General features: G+C 38.5%; 1 protein-coding gene across 3 annotated transcripts in view; it reads left to right on the top strand.

Moving 5' to 3' along the window:
* Ppp4r3a (protein phosphatase 4 regulatory subunit 3A) overlaps positions 1 to 14,590 on the top strand; it is a 50,641-nt gene that overhangs the window by 35,447 nt on the left and 604 nt on the right. For 2 of the 3 annotated variants that reach the window (XM_031357860.1, XM_031357862.1), the window contains 9 exons: positions 505 to 660; positions 2,579 to 2,710; positions 2,802 to 2,904; positions 4,484 to 4,642; positions 9,960 to 10,129; positions 10,989 to 11,131; positions 11,948 to 12,138; positions 12,540 to 12,766; positions 13,995 to 14,590. The exon at positions 13,995 to 14,590 is cut by the window's right edge and continues 604 nt beyond it. In XM_031357860.1, coding sequence (XP_031213720.1) covers positions 505 to 660; positions 2,579 to 2,710; positions 2,802 to 2,904; positions 4,484 to 4,642; positions 9,960 to 10,129; positions 10,989 to 11,131; positions 11,948 to 12,138; positions 12,540 to 12,766; positions 13,995 to 14,105 — 1,392 coding nt within the window. In that variant the 3' untranslated portion in view covers positions 14,106 to 14,590. The remainder of the gene's footprint in view (positions 1 to 504; positions 661 to 2,578; positions 2,711 to 2,801; positions 2,905 to 4,483; positions 4,643 to 9,959; positions 10,130 to 10,988; positions 11,132 to 11,947; positions 12,139 to 12,539; positions 12,767 to 13,994) is intronic. The other variant, XM_031357861.1, reaches the window with a different exon arrangement.

Here is a 14,590-nt window from a genome sequence, read left to right as displayed (position 1 = left end):
ATGACCTTCCGAAGAGCAGTCGGTGCTCTTCCCCACTGAGCCATCTCACCAGCCCGTATTTGGGTTCTTGTGATTCGAACTTGGGGTTTTCTTTTGAGGGTGGGGGAGCATAGTGTTGTATTTTTGTTTTTGTTTTGTTTTGCTTACATGACAAGTGCTCTATCTAACAAACAATCTCCTTAACCCTTAGATAAATGTTTACAATATGACCATTTCATATAGTGTGCTGAGGATATGTTCCCCCATCCTACTCTTACTGAACCCCCTCTTCCTTTCATGTCCTTTTTTTTTTTTTTTTTTTTTTTTTTTTTTGGTGACCAGGTGGTTTTAAGTAGGGCTGAAGCATGTAGAAGGAGTTGTTTGCTGGAATATCAAGCAACTTAACCAACAAAAGACTTCCTCCCCAGCAACCATGTAGATGTTTCTTTAATGTTGTAGTGCTTCATGGTGATTTCATTGATAAAGTTGTTAAGATTTTAAGAGACTGGTCCTTTTCTTTTGCAGGGCATGGATGATACACAGGTGCGAAGTGCTGCTACGGATATATTCTCATACTTGGTTGAATATAACCCTTCCATGGTACGAGAGTTTGTCATGCAGGAGGCACAACAGAATGATGATGTAAGTAAGAAGTTAACAGAGCAAAAAATAACCAGCAAGGTAAATATTATTTACACTAATAGTAAGTATTTATGCATAGGAGGCTTTAGCTGGGGTTATGTATTTTTAAGATCTAAACTACTGTGCTTTTTGGGAACAGATAGCCATAATGTCAGATGGTTCATTCTTCCCCTTAGTTTCCCCTGCCTTCGTTTATACATTTATTGTATTTGACTTCAACTTTTTAATTGTGAAGTTGACTTGGCTATAATGTTTTATTTAAACTGTTAAATCAATTGACCATTCTGAGTGTGGGACTGTGAGTAACTTTCATTGGAAAGCACAACCAGAGGTGGATTCATCAGATGAAAGAGAGAAGATACGGCCTCTGGGAAGTATCAGAGAAGAATACGAACAAGCTTTTGCCTGTGTGCTGCAGCTGTATTTAATCAGAAATTAGAATTGGCTTTAAAAGTAGCTTAGACTGGCCGGGTGGTGGCCTTTAATCCCAGTGCTTGGGAGGCAGAGGCAGGCGGATTTCTGAGTTCCAGGACAGCCAGGGCTACACAGAGAAACCCTATCTCAAAAAAAAAAAAAAAAAAAAAAAAAAAAAAGTAGCTTAGACTGTGGTAGTGTAGATGGAGTGTGTGGTACATACTGTGTGAAAAAGCCTGAATGTGTGTGCTCTTCCACTCTGTTTTATTAAACTAATGCTTCTGGTTTTTATTCTCCTTCCAAATTTTTAGAAGCTACTTTTTACTCAATAGGTTAAACTATCTTGAATTCCTTGATAATGGGAAAATGATGTCTCCTTTAGGGGAAGGGAAGTCTGCAGAACTTCAGCCTGTAGTGTTTCTTACAAAATGAAACTGCTTCTATTACTTTTCAAAAATCTACTGTGCCAGATTGAAGTTGAATGCCTAATAATGTCTATATTTATGGTTTGTTTTTAAAATTATAGTTGTAGAGTACATTCAAAATTGTACCATGAATTGTTGAATCTTATTTCACATTTTCTTTCTATGAAATAGTCCTATCTTAAAAACCAGAATATCTTGAGTAATTAAAAATACAAGCTGTTCTTGTAGGTCCTGTAGCCACTGGGGTGAGCAGACATGCCTGTGTGTCTCCACACTTCACAAACGTGCATTAGGCCTCTGGATTTCATTTTCCAGTTATTTCCATGTACTGTCTGTGTTTTCTTTGTTTGTGTCTGTTTTACTAATAGAAGGAGCTTTCTCACTTTATCTCCTTCTGTTTTTATTTATCTCTTGGGCCAACAACACCAGCCCTTTAGGGAAAGTTCCTTCAGAGCAACCATAAGTTGGTTTTCTTGGACATTTAAAATCCACATAATATACTACTGTTCTATATATTCTAGGCTCATTTATTTATTTATTTCCATAAAGGAAAACAATAAAAGTAAATGCAGTGAAACCAAAGGAGATTTATAAATTCTAGCTAAGTATTCTTACTTTGAAGCCATAATTGTGAAGCTCATGAGTTTTCTGCAGAAAGCAAATGAAGTTAGTAGAGAAGCAAGACATGTTTAAACACCAAACCTGTCCTTTGTGGTGTGGTTTTGTTTTGTTTTTGGAATCCCCTCTCTTCTTTAATCAGATGAGTGTAAAGATAATAGAAAAAACCATAGGTGGTGACACACTACTTTAATCCCAGCACATGGGAGGCAGAGGCAGGCAGATCTCTTAAGAGTTGTGGGGCCAGCCTTTAAGTTCCAGGCCAACCAAAGCTACATAATAAGACCCCGTCTCAAAGGGGGTGGGGGGAACTTTTAAAGTTCTTTTGGTACTATTTACTATCTTTGAACTACCTATCACCGGAAAGAGAAACTTCCCTCTATCCTGTTAAATAAATCAGCCATTCTACTTTATTTGAGATTAACAAGACAGCTAAAGGTAGCCGTAATTCTATAATACCAGTTTTTGTAATCTGTATTATGTGTATTTTTTATCACCAGGATATTTTGCTCATCAACCTCATTATAGAACATATGATTTGTGATACAGATCCCGAACTTGGAGGAGCAGTCCAACTTATGGGCCTGCTTCGAACTTTAGTTGACCCAGAGAACATGTTAGCCACTGCCAATGTAAGTCAGAGCCATTTCTCCTTTTTCATAGTATGTGTTTTATTGCTAACCAAAATAGTTAAAATTCATCAAAGTATTTTTGCTTCCATAGAAAACAGAAAAGACTGAATTTCTGGGTTTCTTCTACAAGCACTGTATGCATGTTCTCACTGCTCCCTTACTAGCAAATACAACAGAAGACAAGCCTAGTAAAGGTAAGATAATACAGGCTCATTGTTTTCTTGAATTGTGAAACTCAGTGCTGATGTTGAGAAACTAGATTTCAGACACTGGGACTAGAGAAATAACCCAAAGGTTTAGAGCACTGGCTGCTCCTCCAGCAGACCCTGGTTGGATTTCAAGCACCCACACAGCAACTCACAACAGTGGTGAGCTCCAGTCCAGCTCATCCAACTCCCTCCTGGCTTCTGTGGGCACTGCACGCACACGGTCTCAGAAATAATAAGCAGGTAAAATACCAATGTACATAAAATAAAAAATAGGGCTGGAGAGATGGTTCAGAGGTTAAGACCAATCACTGGCCACTCTTCCAGAGTTCAATTTCAAGGAACCATGAGTGGTTCGCAACTATCTATAATGAGGTCTGGTGCCCTCCTCTGGTCTGCAGGTGTATGTGCAGGCAGAACATTGTATACATAATGATGATGATAATAAAATAATTAAGTCTGTAAAGGATAAGACAGAGGCAGGAGAGAAACAGTCTTTAAAGTTTTATAAATAGGTACTGGAGAGATGGTTCAGCAGTTAAGAACACTGAGTTCTCTTCCAGAGGTCCTGAGTTCAATTCTTAGCAACCACATGGTGGCTCACAGCCATCTATCTGTATTTGGATCATATGCTCTCTTCTGGTATGTCTTAAGATGGCAGCAGTGTACTCACATAAATAAAATAAATTTTTAAAAAAGTTTTATAAATAGGTTGAGATTTTTTTCATGTATTTTCAAGAGACTTTTAAGGTGAATTGTGTTTAAAAGCACCATAATCACAGCTAATAGAAAAGTACAAAAGAAAGTCATTTGTTTCTGTAGTCTGTCGGTTGGTAGATATTCTTATGGGATCCATGTTGGTCTCAGGTCTTCTTGTTTCAGCCTCCCCAGTGCTGGAATCACACGTGTATGCCATGGTAAATAGCAAACTATTATAGTTTATTCCTTAGGACTTGTACTTACCTGTGTGTGTTTAAAGAGTAGTTTTAATGCCATTATTGGGAAATTGCTGTTGAGGCTATATCTAGGAACCCATATGTTATCACCCCTTAATAATTTCATGTTGTAGTGTGTTTAAAACATATTCAACTTATAGTATTATTCATGTGTTAATAAAAACTGTAATAGTATTGGTGTAAAGTGGCTTTTTCCCTGTCTCTGAAGTACTAGAATTAAACATGCCCAGCATGTTAAATAAACTCGAGTGACCCTAAAGATCAAGTCTTTGAAATGTCATTTTGCTTCTGTGTTTATTCATATTGGGTAAAACTTGAGGCCTGTTTCCAAATTAACATGTTTAAGATACCCAGCATTTACAAAGAACTTGTAGAAGGTACTGTGCTATAATCAGTGGGTGCTAAGTTGTAGAAAAAACTTGTAGATAAGTCAGTAAGTATACTTTTGTTATCAAGAGCTCACTATGAGTATGAAGTACAGAATGCAGTGAAATCAGGGCAATGCAGCAGAGAGAGCATAATTACACCAAAGATGAAGGGTGTTGGCTGCAATTCCTTACTCTGTTTGTTGTCTATTTAGCATACATATGATCATGTTTTGCTTATTTTAGATGATTTTCAAACTGCGCAGTTACTAGCACTTGTATTGGAATTGCTAACATTTTGTGTGGAGCACCATACCTACCACATAAAGAACTATATTATCAACAAGGACATTCTTCGCAGAGTGCTAGTTCTTATGGCCTCCAAGCATGCTTTCTTGGCATTATGTAAGTGCTTCTTAAAGAATTATTTGTTACCTTTCTCTGTTACTCTGTTTAGCTTTAAAGCTCATTGCTGAGACCGTGACTGACTGAGCGGTCATCGGCATCTCAGTGCAAGCTCATGCCCTGCAGACAATTTGGCAGGGGATAAGGAAGAACTTTGTTCATTCAAAGTGGAGTGGCTGGAAGGTATCTGCCAGGTCGAGTCACATTTCTACTAATGGCCTCCACTAAATCCTTTGGTAATTAGACCCAAGTGGTAACTAACTACAGTTTAACCAAAACTACCAATGATTTGTCCTTTTGTATAACCTACAAACTGGAAAATGGTTTAATATTTTCTTAAAGAGCAGTTTAATAAAAGAAAAACAAATATTACTACAGAGACTGTAAAATATGTACATGTGGACCTTTACGGAGAAGGTTTGTGAACTATTTCATAGCTACAGTTTCTGTTTGTTTTTTGCTTGCTGGGAATGGGGTGGGGTATTTGGTTTGTTTTTATCGTTTTAACTTTTTATTGATGGTATTTCTGTAACCCAGACTGACCTTAAGCTCACAGCAATCCTCATGTCTTGACTGCCTGAATGCTGGGGTTGTAGGTGCAAGCTACCATTGCTAGCTTTACACGCAGTGATTTTTGTGTGTGAGGTACTATGAATTGAGCCCAATACTGAAAACATTTGCCTACACTTAACCGCTACACTGCACCCTTAGCCCAAGAGCAATAGTACATTTTTTAACAAGATTATTCTTGTTTTGGCTTTTTTGGGGGGTAGGGAGAGGTTAAGACAGGGCTTCTCTGTGTAGCCCTGGCTGTCCTGGAACTCACTCTGTAGACCAGGCTGGCCTCAAACTCAGAGATCTGCCTGCCTCTGCCTCCCAAGTGCTGGGATTAAAGGCCTGCGCCAATACTGCCCGGATCTTGTCTTGTTTTTAAGATCATTCTTAGTTACACTCTTTTGTTAAAGCTGATATTCACAATGTTGAGACCTTAGTTTGTTATAGTAAAAACACATTTTTGAATTAGAAATAGGTTAATCCATAGTGTTTTGGCTATGCTATAGCCAGACTTCTTGAGTAATAAGTTTGCATATCTAAGCTAGTTACTGGTAAATCGACTGACTAAGTTTAGGGATATTCTGAAGGCTTGGATACTGCCAAGTTTTTGCCAGTTGGCTTTTAAAGGTAAGTTGGGTTTGTTTTTTTGTTTTTTGTTTTTTGAAGGCTTCCTGTTTTCACTTGTTGAGTTTCTTTGCTTGACACATATGTGATGGAAATACATGTACTTGTAATATGTGTTTTTGTAAGTTGAAGAGAACATTTGATTCATTTTACTTTCCACTGAACATTCAGAACACTAAATGTTAGTCATAGCATTTGTGTTATTAACAAGACTTAAGATTTTCTAAAGACTACAAAAAATAAATGGTACACAGTGAGCTCAGCACATGCCAGGAAGGGCTTTGGGGTTAGAAAGATGACTCAGTGGTTACGATGGTCTCCAAAGGATCTGAATTTGATTGCCAGCACCCACATGACAATTCATAACTGGCTATATTCATTCTACTTTCAGGATAATCTGACACCCCCTTCTGGCACCAGGCACATGGTACATAGACCATACATGTGAAAACATTTCCCCACATACCATAGGAGAGGTGATGGTACCAAGGTCAAGTTCTTTTGAGTCACCATAAAGAGTTTTGTCTAGGCTGGGCGGTGGTGGTGGTGGTGGTGGTGGTGGTGGTGGCGCACGCCTTTAATCCCAGCACTTGGGAGGCAGAGGCAGGTGGATTTCTGAGTTTGAGGCCAGCCAGGGCTACACAGAGAAACCCTGTCTCGGAAAAAAAAAAAAAAAAAAAAGAGTTTTGTCCATTTGGGGAAAGGAGGCAGAAGGGAAAAATTGAATGAAGATATTAAGTTTAGATAGCTTTACTTCAGCAAAGAAAATAGCCAGATACAGTGCCACCTATAATTCTGGTACTTCAAAGAGTAAGCAGGCCTGTCTCTTTAGTTCAAGTCAGGGCTACATAGAGAGACCCTGTATCCAAAGAGGGGGTAGGAGATGGAGATTAAGCACAAGCTACTAATATTTCATTGAATCTGAGATTGAATCTTTACTTATCATCTCAAACTAAGGTAAGCCTTACAGTTGATGGCATGAGCTTTATAATTAGTTTTGTTTTCATAGTTTATTAGGAGAGATTGTGAAAATCAAAAATCCAACTTAATAGGAACTGAACTTAAAGAATCATAGTAATAGCTTGTTCTAAGTGAATCTGATGAGGCAGTTTTCACTAGAGTGTTAACTTGAATTGTCTTGTTCTTGAGAGAATGATATTCTTAATTAAATGTGAAATTAAGATGTTAAGTATAGGAGAGTGGTGAGTTTTGCTATACATAGGGAACTTGAGTCCAGCAGAAGAGTGTCATGGAACCTAAAAGGCCTTTTCTTTAGTTCAGGCACTCCCCGTGTCTTCTTTTCTTGCAGTATTGTAAAAAGAATTGTAATCCATTAAGAATTGTGTAGAGAATCATTTTACAAGATGAATATCTGATTGGAAACTACAATTTAATCTTAGGTATATTTTATTCATATTTTATAACCGCGACAAGTCACTCTGAAACCTAACTTCACAGTTGGCCTCTTCCCAGATGAGAGCATCTCAGACAATAGCAGTCATCAGTAAGCCTTTATAAAGACTGGGTTTATAGTGTTCATAAGAACTGTATACATTTGAGGAAACAACTTATACTATTTCAGAGAGAATTTTATAAGTTAGATACACATTGTAAGTAGAAAAAACAATGACACATGCAGTATCTGTTTACTGTGCCTTTTTCAAGGCTTTGGGGACTTCTATGTTGGCGTTTAGTGTTGTTAGAAAGTATTGAACTCAGACTGGAGAAGTGGATTGGTGGATAAAAGCAGCTTGCTGCTGAGTTTGGTTCCTTGAACCTTCTGACCTCCATATGTGAGCCATGGCACATAACATTTCTCCTCTCATACATACTAAATGGAGAACAAAAACAGAACTCTGTAAAAAGAATAAATTTTATTGTGAAGCCAGAGGCAGCTCAGTGGTAGAGTGCTTTATCTTCCATACTAGTATCACGAAGCCCTAATCCTCAGCATCAATGGACTGGGATGGAAGAGGGGGCAGAGCTTTGGTGCAAAGCTTCTATCATTAGTTCCATGTGTGGCAATGAGTCTCAGACTTAACTCTGTGAAATCTTGTGTCAAGGTACTACAAAAGATGTGCTCAAAAGTGAACACAAAAGATTCCTCCCCTTAATGAAGATTGGCTGTGTTGCGAGCAGAAACAGTGCACTTTACATTAAAAATGCCAATTGGACGTAACTAGGAGCTTTCTCAAATCTGCTTTGAATGGCTAGACTTTTATAGAATTGACTGGTAATATTTGGAAAACAACTTGTTATTCAGTAGCAAAGAATAATTGGATATTTTTGATGTGGGGCTGTTGGTGTGAATTTAAACAAGTAATTATTGATGTAAATCAAAACATGAAAATAAGAGAGGGAAACCCCCACCCCTCACCCCCCGAAAGAAGCACCTAGAACTTCCTTCTACTATATCAGCACTTCCTGAGTTAGATATTCTTTTAAGGAGTTGTTAAGGGCTCATCTGCATGTCCTGACCTCACTGAATTCTGAAAAGGTAGGAGATTCTTTTCATGTGCCTGGAACTACATATATAGCATCGGGGTTAATGTGATGTTTTGATAGGACACAAGTCTCCACAAAGCCTGCAGAGTTAGATTTCCAAATCTTAGAATAAGAAGTTCTTGCTTATTAAATGTTTAGAATTTACCTATTAGTCTGAGCTTTTGTTTTTTTTTTTTTCAAAACAAGTGGAGCTGTCTCACTAAGTTCCTTTGCCAGCTAACCAAAAACAAGAGAAATCACTGTTTTAGAAATAAACCCCTGTCATGTCAGGCAGGCCTTCATTCACCACACAGAACAATGCCTCTTGCTACTTAAAAGGTCTTCAACCATACTTATGTTTTTAAATTTTTTCAGTAGTTTAAAAATAAAATTCAGTTGTTACTCTAAACTAAACTATTTTGAAACTCTGCCCAGAGTGTTTCTTTATGAAGATACACTCTTAAATAAGTTGGATTGTTAGGGCAGTTTCTAACCAACTGTACCTAATTGGGCATTCACTTGTGGACCTCTTTGTGCCAACTAAAGAAAAATTGAGCTGCTTTACTCCTCTGCCTTCCCACCCAGAAACCGTGTCAGCATGGTTGCCTGGCTACCTGCTCATGAAGGACTTGATTAATAACAAATTGGCAATTTAACGAGCCACTTCCATGATCTCCAAAGAAACCAAAATACAAACACAATATTTAATCTTGCCAACCGAAGACGATGTGACTACATGAAGTGAGTATGCTTTTTTGAACTGTTTACAGTAATTGGGGCATTAACTTACTGATAATTCCATATAGGTTAAAGAGGGCTTTGCTGAAGTCTAGCTGTCTAGTATATTTGGATCTTGATGAATGGTGACTTAAGTAACATCCCATATTTCAAGATGCAAATATGTATCTGCTAAAGCCTGATCATCAAAAGGAAAACTAGGGGCAAATGAAAAAGCATACTCGCTGTAATGAGAACAGAGGACCGCACTTTAAAACAATCTAAATTTATATCTAAACCATGGGAAGGCAATTTTGGGGGCATGCAGATTTTTGTGGTTTCTTGTCTTTTCTTTTTTTCTTTTTTTTTTTTTAAACCACATCTACAAATAAACCAGTGTAAATCCATAAACTCTATAAAATAGTAAGAGTGTCCAAAAACTTGAAGATCAAACTATAGTACAGTGGATTGCCCTAATAAAACAGTGCTCTTTTTGGTTGCTTTAAAATGTTTTTAAAGAAATATGGTGAAAGAATTATCACCTCTGTCCTTACCTCAGCAGTAAATTACATTTTGGCTGATAGTGATTGATGTATTCCAGAACTTCTCTGGCTTTCTAAGACTTGTGTTCTATGATAACATACACTACCTTTATTCTGGGGTGAGCAGGGTCTCCTTACATCCTTACCCTGTCTGTTCTAGAACTCACTATGTAGCCCCCTCTGACCTTTGAACTCTAAGCAAACCTCTTTCTCAGCTTCCTAGTGTTGGATTACAAGCATACATTTTACAACTTACTGACATGACACTGTACTCTTAAGATCCTTGTGTTCAGGTTCATATGTTCCATACAAATGATCATGGATGTCTGCTAAATAGGTTCTGTTTGTTGACTCTGAGATGTAGAAGTTTGAACAGCATTACCTCTGTGTTTCAGGTGCCCTCCGTTTTAAGAGAAAAATCATTGGATTAAAAGATGAATTTTATAACCGCTACATAATGAAAAGTTTTTTATTTGAACCTGTAGTCAAAGCATTTCTCAACAACGGATCTCGTTACAATCTGATGAACTCCGCCATAATAGAAATGTTTGAATTTATTAGAGTGGTAGGTCCTGTCTTCTTTCCTTAGGATTTTGGTTTTAAAATGTCTGAGAAACTTTAGTATCTGTTGTTGGTATTTTGTCTTTTAGAGTGTCTGGAAACATTTTCTTTAAGAACCAAGCTACAAAAATCCTAAAAGTAATTCAATTTAGACTAATAAGAAACCCCAAAACTATCTGGCATGCTTTATAGAGCTAGATGTGGTGGCTTGCATCTGTAATCCTAATACTCCTGACACCCTGTCTCAAACAAAAAGAAAGAATTGTGATAAGATATACAGAACTTGAGATCTGGGCAGTGGTGGCACACACTTTTAATCCCAGGACTCAGGAGACAGAGTGATTTCTAGGAAAGCCAACGTTCAACAGAGAAACCTGTGTTGAGGGGGAAAAAAAAGATATGCACTTGCCATTTTCATCATTCTAAAGTACATGCTCTAAGGGTAGTATTCTGTGTTACTGTGCAACTGCCACAGAAGGCCATCTCCAGAACTTTGTGTTTTGAGGTGAGGAAAGGTCTTGCTCTACAGTTCAGGTTGGCCTCAATCTTGTGACAGTTCTGCCTCAGCTCTGAAAGTGCTGGTATTGCAGGTGTGCCACGGTGTCCATTCTTGGGGAGCCAGAATCACTAGGACTTGTTTAATACACTCTGGAAATAGCTCTGGACTGTTCCCAGGAACACCAAAAGCTGCAGGCTATATACTCTTTCCATTTTTATTGCCTGACTATAAACAATAAAGTTGTACAGTAACTGTGAAGTTAAACTTTTGATGAGTCTTAGGAATTACCACAGTATGCCTAATCATATCTTGTTAAAGTACTGTTCTCATGTCTGATTTATTTCACTATAATTCTTTTCTGTAGGAAGATATAAAATCATTAACTGCCCATGTAATTGAGAATTATTGGAAAGCACTAGAAGATGTAGATTATGTGCAGACTTTTAAAGGATTAAAATTGAGATTTGAGCAGCAAAGAGAAAGGCAAGACAACCCCAAACTTGATAGGTAAGTTTCTACATACTTGAATGTGTTCATCATTTTTATCTTTTACATTTGTGTTCATACACAAGTACACCATGATGGGGGCTGGTGTATCCTCAGGATAAGTTGGAGGAGTTGGGTTCACTCCTTCCACCATGTGGTTCTGGGGCTCAAACTCAGGTTTGTCATATTTGTCAGAACACACTTTTACTCTTACACCATCTTGGTGATGGTTATGCTAGTTTCGTTTCTGAAAATATAGATAAACTATAGTGAGATCTTCAGACACCAACATAAACTGATAATAGCAGTGAGGTTCATATGTCAGAATATTATCTTCGTTGGTTTTTAAAGTATAGATTATTTAAAATACCATGTACCCTCTTATTTGAAGTTTGGGTTGTTTTTTCCCCATTAAGTAAGTGTGTGTGTGTGTGTGTGTGTGTGTGTGTGTGTGTGTGTACACGTGTGTTGTTTGTAAGTATGTCTGTGCACCAGGTGTGTGCCTGATAACCACAGAGAACAGAAGAGTATGTTGGGTTCCCTAGGACCAAAGATACAAATAATTGTGAGCTGCTATTGGGTGCTAGGAGTTGAACCCAGATCCCAACTCCTGTGCCATCTCTAGCCTTTGTCTCTGTAGTATTGTTTCAAAATCTGTACATTGATCTATAACAATTAACATTTTGGAAACAGGGAGTTTGATTCTAGTGGTTTATATTATTTATGTATTTGTTTGAGTGTGGTTTGGTATTTGACTTTGGTGGTGCCAGGGATCAGCCCCAGGATAATGTTAAGCTACACCTTATCTCTTACTTACAGTCTTCCATTTTCTCATAGCATGCGGTCCATCTTGAGGAATCATCGATATCGACGAGATGCCAGAACACTAGAAGATGAAGAAGAAATGTGGTTCAACACAGATGAAGATGACATGGAAGATGGAGAAGCTGTGGTGTCTCCATCTGACAAAACTAAGAATGATGACGATATTATGGATCCAATAAGTAAATTTATGGAAAGGAAGAAATGTATGTTGAAACAAAGGGCAAGGGAAAAGTGAGGCTCTCAGTCCCAGTCATTTCTTTCTTTGTTGAGAAAATGATTAGCCGCTACTCTGAGTATACAATAAGACTCCCAGGCTGTGGCTGAATTGCTGACTCTGTAAAGGTGGAGGCTCAGATTTCCTAATGTGAGGAAGATGGCTTGGAGGTTATGGATACTGAATGTAATACTGAGGATCTTACTTCTACATTGTAATATTTGCCAGATAATGTATTTGACACTTGGATAGGCCTTATTCATAGGTTGGACTTCATTCAGGGTTGCTCTTCAGCAAAGAAATAAGCTGGTTACTTATGTTTAGTGTCATTTCATTTGGAGGAATTAAGAAAAAAAATGAGTGAAAGGTATTCTACATTCTCATTTTTAGTGAAAGAAAGTGAAGAGAAGGAGGTGCTTCTGAAAACTAATCTTTCTGGACGACAGAGCCCGAGTTTCAAACTTTCCCTGTCCAGTGGGACAAAGACTAACCTCACCAGCCAGTCATCTACAACAAGCCTGCCTGGTTCTCCAGGATCACCTGGGTCCCCAGGCTCTCCAGGCTCTCCTGGATCCGTCCCTAAAAGTACATCTCAGACGGCAGCTATTACCACAAAGGTATACGCCAGGAGTCCCCACGTGTGGGCCCTTCCCTACTGTGCTTTAAGCTTACTCACCAGTCTTTATCCCTGGATTATCTCTTTGTTTTTGTTTTCTGGAACTAACTAGCTAAATGCTGTGAACTGGAAGGTGAGACCTCAGCACAACCACTCCCTGAACTTATGTGTCCAATGCAGATCTATAGTCTGCCTTTGGTATTGTTTAACTTATAAACGTAAGGTTCATCTTTACCTTTCCCAATTAGAGCTCAGGTGAAAACTTGGGAGAGGAAGCAAGAGTTTCTGTTTTTGTATGTGGACAGACACATCAAAGCTGTGTGTGGAGGTCAGTTCTGCCATGTGTGTCCCAGAGATCAAGCTTAGGTCATTAGGCTTGATAGAAAGTGCTGTGCCACCAAGCAGTCGTGGCGCATGCCTTTAATCCCAGCACCTGGGAGGCAGAGGCAGGTGGATTTCTGAGTTTGAGGCCCATCTGGTCTACAGAGTGAGTTCCAGGACAGCTAAGACTATACTGTCTTGAAAAACCAAAAAAAACCCAAAAAAAAAAAAACAAAAAAAAAAAAACCAAAGTGCTGTGCCATCTTGCTGGCCTCACAGTCTCATTTCATCTGACATAGGCAGGAGATCCCTCAGGACTAAGGCTGAGTCTAACTGTTGAAATGAAGGCACAGGCTGAGAGCAGAGTGATAGGAATTTTCATAGCCATTCAAGTTGTACTGTCATAGTTTCTGTTGAAGAATCAGTGCTAAGAGGGAAATCCAGAAGAAATAATGACAGAGAAACAGTAGAATCTCTTTCCTATCTGCCTGCATTTTGGTACAATTTTATCTTTTATGTTGAAATACATTTGAGCCAGGCATTGTACTACAGGTCAGTAATCATAGCTACTCTCGAGACTAAGAAAGGAAGATTGCTAGATCAAGGCCTGCCTGAGCAACTTAAGACCCTGGCTCAAAAGGTATCAACAATAGTACATAGAACCCTAGGCCTGAGCATGCATGAAGCCCTGGGTTCAACCCCAATACCATTAAAAAAAAATGAACTTTATACAGTTAGTCATAAGCCATTTTAAGTAGCTTAAAAGAACCTTAAAAATAGGGAAAATTTAGAATGTCTATAAAAATTATTTTCAGCATGCTGGCATTGGGCCTATACTTCTAAGCTTAACAATGGGTGATTTCAAATGTAATAGGTTTGTTCTTTACATAATTCTTATTTCTTAACAGGGAGGACTCGTGGGTCTGGTAGATTATCCTGATGATGATGAAGATGATGACGAGGATGAAGACAAGGAAGACACACTACCAGTGTCAAAGAAAGCAAAATTTGAGTCCTAATAATAGCAACTGCCTGTGATGAGTACCTGTTGACAAAACTGGTTCTTTACCCCTCCCCACCCCCCTACAAAATCCACATCAAAGTGCAGTGGTCTCTTGTGAATGACTGACACAGATCAGCACCACACCGGACTTCTGCTCATCAAGTGCCAATTCAATGGAGCAGGAGGAGGGGGATGCCGTGCAGTTAGGGGAAAGACATAAGCCTGTGAGCTCTCCAGCTTGGACCACACATTGCCCTTTTCTCAGGGAAGGAAATGGAAATTAAAAGCCAACAGGGCAGGGGTTTTGTCAGTGGAACTCTGGATTGACTGGTCAGTTGCTACAATCAGAACCTGCTTTCTTGGACCATGTTTGAGACTTAGAAGAATGGGTCTTTCTGCCATAGTTCCTCACTAGTAAAGAATGCCAGCAGTTTCTTTGTATAAAGAGACCTGCCTTTAAAATCGTACATTCTGAACATTTTAGTCAAGCTACAACAGGTT

Source organism: Mastomys coucha, unplaced genomic scaffold, assembly GCF_008632895.1.
Source record: "Mastomys coucha isolate ucsf_1 unplaced genomic scaffold, UCSF_Mcou_1 pScaffold6, whole genome shotgun sequence".
In the NCBI taxonomy this organism is placed as follows: domain Eukaryota; kingdom Metazoa; phylum Chordata; class Mammalia; order Rodentia; family Muridae; genus Mastomys; species Mastomys coucha.
This window is presented reverse-complemented; position numbering and strand designations above follow the sequence as displayed.